The sequence below is a fragment of the Vulpes lagopus genome, chromosome 11 (assembly GCF_018345385.1).
Source record: "Vulpes lagopus strain Blue_001 chromosome 11, ASM1834538v1, whole genome shotgun sequence".
Taxonomy (NCBI): domain Eukaryota; kingdom Metazoa; phylum Chordata; class Mammalia; order Carnivora; family Canidae; genus Vulpes; species Vulpes lagopus.
The window spans coordinates 100,632,127-100,644,733 of NC_054834.1; the positions used below are offsets into that span (position 1 = coordinate 100,632,127).

Below are 12,607 nucleotides of genomic sequence, written 5' to 3' on the forward strand. Positions count from 1 at the left end.
TTGTATGAATGAAACAATTAGGTACTGAATTTGGAAATATTCTCTTTGGGGAACATGCATATGTTACTTCGGCACAGATACATAAGCATTAACGCTTACCTTCCCTGGAAATGGATAAACGCTTGTATTATGGTTTAGGGACATTTACATATTAGTTTACAGAGTGTACAAAACTCATAGGTCAAGAATAGAACTGTGTGTGCTGCCCTGCTGTGCAACAGTATTCTCAGGCAGAGAAATTGAGAAAATGATCAGATTTTGGCACTAGTTGTTCAATTTGCAATTTGGAATTTCAGCTGATAGCAGGAGAATTAAGATCCATTAAAATAGATGGTACGTGGTTTATGATTGTGCCAAATTCTTGATTGAATAATGAGTTGGCTGCTTGTAATTTCTCACTGTCATTTCAGAGCACTTCCATTTTTGTGATATTTTCAGAATCAGGTTGCCTTTGAAATGGGAAACTGTATTTTGGATGCTTGTTTACAAGTCTTGTTTACATGCTTGTTTACAAGTAGCAAAGTGGGCTCTTTGTATATTTTCATCACTATTCCTACTGAAGGAAATAAATTAAGCAACTTTATACTGACAGCAGAAGGATTCCTACTAAGGTCTATCATCTAATCTTTGTCCATGTGAGGATTGTCCTCTTTCAATACTTCACAGCCTGGTGAGAGGCTAGAAAGGAAGATTTAGTGGAAGATTAATGTGGTTCTATCTTATAAATGGCAGTCCAGTATAATTTCCAACTTAGTAGATGGGTAAGTAAGTGATTTTTAAGACTTTCTGAGAAAATAGATTTCCTGCAGTAACCTCTAAGGAGAGGGGAAATAGTGTTTTTTAACCAGAATAGCAGTTTCAGGTGTATTTTATTATTCTCTTATTGTTCGTTTAAAGAAGGCAGTGAGATTTTTATAAAGTTTTAAGGAAAAAGTGTTGAAATAAGCGCAAAAGAAATTTTTGAAGGCTGGGGTCTCCCCTTCCGCTTCCCAGTAAAATTTACGAGTTGCCCTATGGTATTGAGGGAGGGCCATTTGTTTCATTAACAGAAAACACTGTAAGTGTGGTACAGAGCAGTGTGCATTCCTCTGAAAACTGTCTCAGTATTAAAATGAGGGTTTTAGAATTATAGATTAACAGGCATCTTTTTTCTACCTACCTTTTGACAAGGGGTGGCCCATTATATCTACTATCACTTTTATTTTAAGCAATTTTAAATTGATAGCAAGAGTTTTTTACTTTAGAGGTTAGACCTTAATTTGGAAAGAAAAACAAAGTTCCTGTTTGACTGTTATATCTCAGTTCTGAATTGTTCTGTCTTAAGCTTGATATATCCTGGACGGGTTGAAATAAATTAAAAGAAGTTGGGTTTAGCACTTATATTATCAAATAATTAAAACTTCTTTGTATTCAATGGTAATTCTTGGAAACAATTTGTTTCATATGGAAATAGCATCATTATTTTAAATGAGTGTGTGTGCACGTGTGTGTGAGTGTGTGTGTGTGCTCTTTTCTCCCTCTGAAGCAGAGAAAATAACCTAGCCAAATGTTTGATTAATTGGATTCTGTACTCTGGGACCCAGCAGAGTATATTAGACTTGAGGACAGTTACAAGACATGGTCTCAACTAGGAGCTACTCAGCAAAAGTCATTACACCTTTATAAAATGAAAAATGAGAATGATGAACCAGGGACTGTTTGGCATTAACTTTTGGCTCTTCTCTTAATATAAACGGAAGGAAATATCTACTCTATAATATGTATTGTTTCATTCTTTAAAACCAAGAGAGAATTCTCTTGTCTATAATGTAGACTCCTAGCTGGAAGCAAGTGTGTCGCTTCCAGTAGGGCTAATCAGTTATACCAGTGGCCTTAAATACTGTCTGATTTCATCTGTGGTATCAGCTCTGAGGAAGAACCAGTTACTTGTCTACATTTTAAGTTTTTCTGTCTAGAAATTGCAGTTAGCAGAATTCTCTTCACATACCTTTTTTTGAACTTATTTATCAATTTATTTTTTGTATGTATTTATTTGTATGTGAGATAGTGTGCTCTTAACTTTATATCCAACAAATCCATTGGATATTGTGTAAGTTAAATAGATATGGTTTCTTACAGTAATCACCTCAGATGGTATATATCATGATAAATTTTAGGTGTTTAAATTTTTGTATGACTAGGTACAAGCAGTTTGGTATTGGAGCTTTGGCTTCTGATATAGTATGAGATTGCTAGACTATCTTCAAATTAAACTCAAGGCTCAGGAATTTGGGCTGTTCTAGAGTCTACACAGAATGATTGATTTACTTCTTGAATAAAAAAGCCTTTTCAATTCAAAGAGGATTCATATGTTAACCAAGGTACCAGAAATATAGGACTACCATTCAGTGCTTATATTTTATATTTTATCTCTATGAAATTGGAATAGTAGAAATGCTGACATTTGAAATATTTTAATATTGATTTGCCAGTAACTAGTAAACTAAGATACCTTCGCAAATAATGTATCAGTCTGCATTGCAAGTTCTGATTTTCCTGTGATACGAAAGAGATATGACTTAGTTCCATAAAAACAAATTTTGCAGAAATCTTTTGATGGGTTTCTTATAGATACTATCTTTTGGAGAAAATCTTTGGATTGAGAAATCTGTTGCTTTTTAAGTTAGTATAGGGAATTCTCAGTAATTAAGATGAATCAGAGTGGTGGCTTTTGTTTTTCAGTTTATATATTCAAGTAAATTCCTATTTGTAGCATCAGTAAAGGGAAGAAATTGCCAGCAATTTGACTTGGCAAATCTTGTACTCTGAGGTCAGTGTGGCTATTTATTTCTTCTTTGCTCAGATAAATGATATTTCCTTATTTTCCATAATGAATTTCTCACCTCTTTTCAGACTATTTATAAAGTATACTTGGGTACAAGTCTAATGACATGAGAGATTCTAGTAAAGATAGATTTATCATAGTAGGAAGTAAATAAATTATTTCATTACCTCTAGTTTGGGTAAGCAAATTTTTTTTTAGTGTTCCTTAAATTCCCTGCATGTGTATTATTAACCCACCAATAAAATTACTTGGTAAAACTATTCCCTCTCAGATTAGTTCTGATCACATACCACCAGGGGTCACTTTAACTCAAGGACCCCTGTCACCCTTTTCTCGTCTGTGGAATACTCAGCATAATTGAATAATGTGGAAATGAATTTAGAGCTCTAATTCTCAGAATTTGTGATGTCTCTGATTTTTTTTTTAATTTTTATTTATTTATGATAGTCACAGAGAGAGAGAGAGAGGCAGAGACACAGGCAGAGGGAGAAGCAGGCTCCATGAACCGGGAGCCTGATGTGGGATTCGATCCCGGGTCTCCAGGATCGCACCCTGGGCCAAAGGCAGGCGCCAAACCGCTGCGCCACCCAGGGATCCCTGATGTCTCTGATTTTTAAAGGAAATATTTTTATGTTTTTCAAATGAGGTTTTAGCAGTTGAAACAACCTGATCTTAACCATAGGGAGTGTTTGTTTTTTAAAAATAGTAATATTATTTTGGTTTTTTGATTATAGGAATTTAATTAGTTGTAGTGGCAAGTTTTCATATAAAACACTAAGAGACTTTTCTTGATTTGTATTTTTAGAATGATGCAGAATCATTTACAAATTATCAATTGCCAGAGAATCATAAAGCAATCTAGATGCTGTTTTTTAATTTGAGAGTTCACTTTATGAGAGAGAGAATGGGAATTTACTTATGGAATTTACTTGTGATGATAACTAAAAACTCATTTACCAACTTAAAAAAATGACACTATTAAAATGGACTTAATAAAGCTGTTGTTTTGATTTTGATAATTAAAACAATAGTATTGAAAACTAGTATTTATTACATAGATACAATAAACTTTCTTTAGCTTTTTTTTCTTTTGTAATAAATATCTGTAGCCATCTACTCTACCTCAGTATAAATAGGAGCAGTACATGATTCATTAGTTATGTGACTCAGCTGTCAAGTTAAAATCATGTTTGGTATTATTGAATATCAGTTGTTACTTGTACCAAGTGCCCTGAAGCTTTCTTAACTTATTTTTCCAATCTTTTAATTTTAAAGCTTTAAGCATGCAGAAACTTTATTTTTTATTTATCTATTTATTTTTTTTTTAAAAAAGATTTTATTTATTCATTCATGAGAGACACACAGAGAGAGGCAGAGACACAAGGCAGAGGGAGAAGCAGGCTCCATGCAGGGAGCCTGACATGGGACTCGATCCCAGGTCTTCAGGATCATACCCTGGGCCGAAGGCAGCGCCAAACCGCTGAGCCTCCCGGGCTGCCCGCATACAGAAACTTTAAAAGAATGATAGTAATCACCTATATATCTGTCTAATATATTCAACAATTGACTTTTTGCTGTTTTATTTTTGTGTATATGTTTTCTGGGCCATTTAAAATTAATTTGCAGACATCATGGCACTCAACCTCTAAATATTTATACATACATGTAGGAATAAAGGTGTTTTCTTCGTAGCCACAATACTAGTATCATGTCTAAGAAAATCAGCAGTAATTTTCTTAATGATATACATTTTACAATCAGATTATTTCAGTTATACCCAAGATGTGTTTTGTGGATACTCTTTTCAAACCAAGATTTTATCAAGGCCTGCATATTTATTGTATTTAGAAATTCATAGATTGAATTCCACTACAAATTTTATTTTATTTTTTAAAGATTTTATTTATTTATTCATAAGAGGCACAGAGAGAGAAGCAGAGACACAGGCAAAGGGAGAAGCAGGCTCCAGGCAGGAAGCCTGATGTGGGACTTGAAACCCAGGACTCCAGAATCATGCCCTGAACCAAAGGCAGATGCTCAACTGTTGAGCCACCCAGGTGTCCCCTGCTACAGATTTATTGTACTAAACGTAATATGTGCCCCACCCCCCATTTCCTGATCTATGTGTGTCTATGCTGGTTGTTTTCATTAATAACACTTGCTATAGTTATAGGAGTAATAGAATCTAGGTGGCAGTAAGAGATGGAAATTATTGGATCCCTGGGTGGCGCAGCGGTTTGGCGCCTGCCTTTGGCCCAGGGCGCGATCCTCGACCCGGGATCGAATCCCACATCGGGCTCTCGGTACATGGAGCCTGCTTCTCCCTCTGCCTGTGTCTCTGCCTCTCTCTCTCTCTCTGTGACTATAATAAATAAATTTAAAAAAATTAAAAAAAAAAGAGATGGAAATTATAAGTTGTTAGGAATTTAAAAATTGTTTTTTTTGTAGGGGAGGGATGTGCCTGGCTGGCTCAGTCGGTAGAGTATGTGACTCTTAATCTCAGGGTTGGGAGTTTGAGCCCCACGTTGTGTCTTAATGTTACTTAAAAATAAAGTCTTTGAAAAAAGTTTGTTTTTCTAATAATAACAGAAGGGCTCTGAATTCTTTCTTATATATTACTGGTGTGCTTAACCCAAAACATATAAATATGTGTTATATATTTTATTTATTGTATTAAGAAAAGAAACTTTATCTAATCAGGTTTTATATGTCTTATTGGAAGTTGATAAACCTGGAGCACCTGGCTGGTTCAGTCGGTTAAGTGTCCAACTCTTGATCTTAGCTCAGGTCTTTTTTTTTTTTTTTTTTTTTAAGATTTTATTTATTTATTCATGAGAGAGGAGAGACACAGGCAGAGGGAGAAGCAGGCTCCATGCAGGGAGCCTGATGCAGAACTCAATTCCGATCCCGGGACTCCAGGATCATTCCCTGGGCTGAAGGCTGGCGCTAAACTGCTGAGTCACCCAGGGATCCCCTTAGCTCAGGTCTTGATCTTAGACTCATGAGTTCAAGCCTTATGTTGGGCTTCATGCTGGGCGTGGGAGCCTACGTAAAAAAAGAAATAAGAATAAAAGTAAATTTAAAAGACCAAGTTAATATGCCTGTTTTGATAAGAACATTTTAGGAAATTGGTCTTTCTTTAGTATTTCAGAAACTGGTTTAGTTTTTAGAAGCATACCCGAATTACAAAAATACCTTTATACCAAGATTTGGAATTGCCCAGATTATGTATTTTTTATTTTATATTGTAACTATACAGTGAATGGAGAGTTTTCATGTAATTTTTGTTTCAAATATGCCTTTAAAGCTATGTGTGTGTGGTATAGTGTATGTATGTGTGTTAAGTGATTTTTTGGGAGGCTTTGTGTTGTTTTGAAATATTGCTGATCTAGCAGTCAGGATATCTTGATCCTAGTTCTGTCTTTTAGTTTTATCTGTTTAACAGTTATATGACCTTAGACAAGTCTTTTAACCTCTCTGGTTCCTATGTACTCATCTGAAAAATGGGTAACACTAGTTCTGCCACCCTGCTGGGGTTGTTTATTATATTAAATAATACATGTGAAGATAAGTTAGACATCACAGGATTCTATAAAAGTAAGTCAATAGTTTGTTGTTATGCTATGTATACAAAATTAGCTAGTACTGACTCTTTAGATTTGATAGTGACTTTTTAAAATATAGATTGAATTATCTGACCTTTAGTATTGAAGATGAGTAAATAAATTGTATAGTGTTCAAAATAAGAATCTAGTCATTTTGTTGGGTGAAATGTGTATTTTGAGTGATTTTGTAAAATTAAATATTTGTCCAATTAAAAGTGAATAATAGCAAAAATGTTATGCACAGTTATATATTAAATTTTGTTCTTTTGAATGATCTACATAAATCTCAATGTTGTATTGAAACATTTTATTGGTAAATGTTATTATTCAGACAAAAATGTTACTATTCAAAAGATAAATGTTTAAAAAGTTTATGACAGTCAAAGTCAAAATTTTGTCATCTGAAAGCAATCTCTTGATGGAAGTTTAACCATGTTAAAATTTACATAGAAAATAAAATTGTATTTAGGGTGCAGCTCACTTAAATATTGTAGCTGACTTAAACCTTGCTAGTGTTTGTATTGTAGTATTCATCATTGCAAAATTTATATGACTATCTGTTCTCATTTTTCTTTCCTTGCAGCTTTTACTGTGGTGCCTAGATTAAATTCAATACTGGTGCAGTTAAAAAAAAATACTGGTGCAGTTTTAGATACATAATGTTATCCTTCATAGTTTTGTTGCTATTTTCATACAAGTAACCTTGAAAGATTTTAGAATTCTGGACATTCTAGAAGTGGGTCTGATAGTGTCCAGAATTTTCTACTTAAAATGGATTATGAGAAGGGATAAAAAGAACAGTTCCTAGAGTTATATATGAAGACTTCACAGATAGTCTTTTTTAAAGTGGTTTTATTCACAGAAATTCTACCACCATCTTCTTCATTTTAAAAGTATATATCCGGAACGCCTGGGTGGCTCCACGTTTTAGTGCCTGCCTTCTGCCTGGGGTGTGATCCTGGGGTCCCGGGGTCAAGTCCCACGTCAGGCTCCCTGTGTGGAGCCCGCTTCTCCCTCTGCCTGTGTCTCTGCCTCACTCTCTCTGTGTCTCTCATGAATAAACAGATAAAATATTTAACAAATAAATAAATAAATAAAAGTATATATCCACCATCATCTTGTTTGTTTTAAAAGTGTATAAGAACCTGAGGACACATTGTAATTCACAAATGGTATAATGTTCTAGGCATTGATCTTAGTCTCTGAAATTTCTGCTTTGTTCTAAAATAGTCCACTTCAAGACCTAGTATTTCTTTTAGATATTTCCATTAATCTTTGCTAGGCGTTAGGATCTAGCAAAATTGCACATAATTTAAAGATCTGGCAACATATGTGTGTAGGTATTATGTATGTAGATTTCTTCTCCAGATATTTTATAGAAGTTGCTGTTTTATTTGTCATCTTACGATTATATAAAAAGTTTTTGTTTTTTTTTTACTGTATATATATATATATATATATTCTTAGGAACTAAGCTCTCGATCTCAAATACAGAAAGATGACATTAATATTTTTACCTGTCTACCTTCTTTATGGTATTAAATTTTATCACATTTTTTTTCTTTTTAAAATAGAGATGTGCTCCTGCATCTATCCGCCTCATGGACAACCAACAGTTTCAGTTTGGTGAGTAAGGAGTGGTCATTTTAAAATCTGCTCATGAACCACAAAATCTGCTCATGAAACAGCTGTTGCCTGCCAGGAAGAGTGCTAAGCACAGAGGTAGGAAGATGAATATCATAGTTGCTGTCCTTCAGGAAGCTTACAGTCTAATGAGGACAGACAATTACATAAATGAAGGAGTGCAGGATTGTTGTGGGTACTGTGAAAGAAGAGTGCACTGGATACCCTAGGGTACAAATGAAGGAGTGGTTGAGCCTGCTGGATTTTGCTGGATGTTGACATGGGGAGTCAGGAAAGGCTTCTTAAAGGAGGATCATGCATGCTTAAGCTAAATCTTAAAAGGGGTATAGAGTTTGCCTAGGATGTTTTCCTTTTCCCTCCTACCAAATTTGTTCACTTATCAGCAAAAAAAATGGAATTGTAAAACCTTAATGGCATGTTTGTACTTCAAATAGTTCATTGTGGCTCAAATAGAGGGTGGGTAAGAATTGTTACAAGAGATAGCTGGGGATGGGTGGCCTAGGGCTTTGCAGGATCAATTTGGATTTTATCTTGTCAGCAGAGGGATTTCTTGTAGAGGGAAAAAAATAAATTAGCTTTATATCTGAGAAAAGCTCCATTCTGCTAGCATCATGCAGGATGGAGTAGAATGGTGAAGGTGTGGAAGAGGAGTTGAAATGCTTCAAGAGGCAAATTTCAGGGGCCTAGATCAAGGCAGCAGAAATGGAGATAGAGAATAAGGCAGAGATTTCCCAAAGCTGTTTGCCAACTGGATGTGGAAGGTTCAGTAATGAAGAGAGTTGAGGGCAACTCCCAGATTTCTGATTTGACTGATTCGGTGTATTGGTTTAGAAGAGGAGAGATGATGATCTGGGGGTAGAGACCTTACAATGGGTTGTATTTGAGGTACCATTGGAATATTCAGGTAGAGAATTTGCTAGCAGATAACCATGTTTCTTTTTCTCCCTATTTTGCTGTAAAGTATTCAACCTTCTGACAGTTTATCATCTTTTTAATTCTAATTTTATTGCTTCTGTATTTTTTCCATATGCTGAAATTGAGTTTAGGATTCAAGTTTATGGAATTCAAGTCTTCAGAACAGTCCTGGAAAATATGGAACGATTGCTCAGTAGTAAATACTAAAGCTAAGATAGGCAGGCTTTTGTTTGTTTGTTTGTTTGTTTGTTTGTTTTTAAAGAGTTTATTTATTCATGAGAGAGAGAGAGAGAGAGAGAGAGAGAGAGGCAGAGACACAGGCAGAGGGAGAAGCAGGCTCCATGCAGGGAGCCCGATATGGGACTTGATCCAGGGACTCCAGGATCACGCCCCAGGCCAAAGGCAGGCGCTAAACCGCTGAGCCACCCAGGGATCCCTGTTTGTTTTATTTAAAAGTAGTTTAGATTTTAATTTAGAAAAGAGTGATTATTATAGTTATATAGAATTAAGGAAGTCTTGTTCATGGTTATCTGGTTATTCCTTTAAATAAATTATTTTCAAAATAACTATACTACTGATAAAAGTTTAAGATAAGTGTGTCCTATAAATAATGAAATAGTTAAATCAAATGAAAACCAAGCCTTCTGTGTGTTGTGGCCTCCATTTAGAGATCTAGGTCTTAAGAGAGCCACATATCTATTTAATAATGTTCTGTTACCCATTTATATGCTATTATTATAGTTAATTGTGTTAGATATAGACACACTTGTAAAATTATGATTTGACTGGACTTTATTTATAATTTGTTTTTATAACAATTTAAAATGAAGGTTTAAAGAAAAGGTCCTTCTGGCCATCTGTCATCCCTGTTCCACATTCTCATTGCTATATCTAGGAACATGCTCTAAGACAGATGTACCCTCTCTAGTCTTGTCTCTATCTCCTCTCCATCCTTTACATGGCCACCAAAGTGATTCTTTGAAAAGACAGATCTGATTCTGCTTCTTGGTTATTTATAACCTTTTTGATTTCTCACTACCTCTTGAAACCTTTCCATCTATACATCCTGCCATGGCTCCATGATCAAGCAACTAAAGGGTAACACTTAGCACAATAAGGGATATCCAGAACTTCTTACTAGCTGTAGGGCTGATCGACAGTGTTTGTACTATATTAATTGTTAACAAAGCACAAGCCTTATTAGATGTTAATATTTTTAGTTTCACTCCTATCTTTGACATAACCCTTAGTTTATTATATTGAAATATGTTTTAAGTATATTGAAATGATATAGATCATTGAGTATATTGAAATGATCTGTAGATTTCCTCTGAAAAACTCAAGTTTGTCAAATTTAGGGAATGTTTCATATTCGTTTTTATATCTCCTGCACTTGCCATAGGATAGGCACCGATGTTGATTGACTTAATCAAAAGAGGGTGAACAAGGGATCCCTGGGTGGCGCAGCGGTTTGGCGCCTGCCTTTCGCCCAGGGCGCGATCCTGGAGACCCGGGATCGAATCCCACGTCGGGCTCCCGGTGCATGGAGCCTGCTTCTCCCTCTGCCTGTGTCTCTGCCTCTCTCTCTCTCTCTCTCTGTGACTATCATAAATAAATAAAAATTAAAAAAAAAAAAAAAAAGAGGGTGAACAAATCTTGAGTAGCACATAGTATAGTGCCAACCACAATATCTGTAGCATAGTTTATCAAATACTCCCCACAACTGTTCCTGAAAGTGATATTCCCAATTTATAAATGACTCAAAGCCTAGATATTTCAGCCAAAGCTCACAGATCATATGTGGTAGAGCCAGGGTTGAACCCAAATCTGTCTGACTCCAAGGCCCAAGACTTTTTCCACTGTTTGAGATCACTTCTTTGAAATGTAGGTATTTATTAAATAATTAAAAATGTTTAAATTAACACTGTAACAACACAAAATTTACTAATCAGACTGTTCAACTAGTAAATTTGAAAACTTTGTTCCTTTATTTACTATAAAAAATAAAACCCAGTAGCCAGAATATATTTAGAATGTAATTAATTTGAAAGGCAATATTAATTTAAGAATAAATAAAAGATAATATCCTTTTAAGTTAATACTAATGCTTGACATACTTAAAAGTTAGTATCACTTTTATGATGATTATTCTTCAAAGCTATCCTGTCAACTCAGTATTTGCATATATGTGGCTGAGTCCCACTAGTGTTCATGGAAATTGTGCAAATAAATTTCCATGTGTTGAAATGAACATATATCCTTAAGGATTATTTCACATCAGGGCAGTGACATTTGGAGTTTTCATACATTATGTAAAAGATGTGTGAATCAGAAGTCTTGTATGAGGAACAGATAATTTCAGTTTCTTACAAGAATTCAAGTAACCCACTCACACATTTATGTTTATTTCCAATTATTAAAGTAGGATGAATTCCATTTGGGATAGGAAGTGAATATTTTGATGGCATATTATTTCTAACTTTAAACTTGCTAAAAAATGTATTTTTAAAGGTATGGCTTATTCTGGAAAAGCATTTTTAATAGGGTACAGTAAAAGAAAAGTTTCCCAAACATGTGATCCAGGAACTCAAAAAGATTGCTAGGTTGGTCTCTATCTAATCTGTCCTTCATTTTAGTTCTTTTGTTCAGTTATAGGATGGATATCTAACTCTTAACCTCTGATTAAGACTTCTGTTACTTGGTCTTCATTGTCACGGTTTCCTATTGTAATCGGTAAAAATGTAATAAGTATCACAGATTCCAATTCTAACTTAAAAGAAAAAAGATGAATGGAAAAAAAAGACTACAAGTTATAGTCTTTTCCTCCCAAGAAATCTCCCCCATTCCTCCCAAAGAAACTTTTTTGCTGTTTGCACCTATCTTAAGGGATCTATGCCTTAAAACATAACCGGAGCAGCCCAAGTGGCTCAGCGGTTTGGCGCCACCTTCAGCCCAGGGCGTGATCCTGGAGACCCAGGATCAAGTCCCATGTCCGGCTCCCTGCAGCCTGCTTCTCTGTCTGCCTGTGCCTCTGCCTCTCTCTCTCTCTCTCTCTGTCTCTCATGAATAAGTAAATAAAATCTTAAAAACAAAACAAAACCCCAAAATCTTGAAACTGTTTTAAAAAAATTAAATGTTTATTTGGAGATAATTTCAGATTTACTAGAGACTTTAAAATTCTTTATAAAAATTCTATGTAAATGGTATGCCCCGTTTTTCTGAATTGGGCTTATAGTACTAAAGCCAGATGTATGACTCTTAATCTAACAGTCATGGGAGTTAAGAAGTTGCTACTCTGAAAACAATGAGAAAACAGTAAAAGACTTTCACTCAATTAAACTCAATCTGCAGGCAAAGATGTTAATTTAACAGACTCTGAGACACCGTTTATGTTATTTTGGCAATTCTAACTCTCTGGGTGTGATTAAGGAAGCAATTACTAGTTCTGTGCCAAGAATTCTGGAAGAATTAAGAATTAATTAAGAAACAACCTTAAACTTGGCATTGACTGCGTATTTGGTTATAGTTCTGAATAGTTTCTGCATAATTAAAAAAAATAAAAGTAAACTCAGCCACCATTGAGTGTTCTTAATGAAATAAAAATTAATGAAGTGATTTT

General features: G+C 34.9%; 1 protein-coding gene across 1 annotated transcript in view; it reads left to right on the forward strand.

Moving 5' to 3' along the window:
- AGPS (alkylglycerone phosphate synthase) overlaps positions 1–12,607 on the forward strand; it is a 132,104-nt gene that overhangs the window by 76,699 nt on the left and 42,798 nt on the right. The window contains exon 12 of the mRNA XM_041773901.1: positions 8,004–8,055. Within this exon, the coding sequence (XP_041629835.1) occupies positions 8,004–8,055 (52 nt within the window). The remainder of the gene's footprint in view (positions 1–8,003; positions 8,056–12,607) is intronic.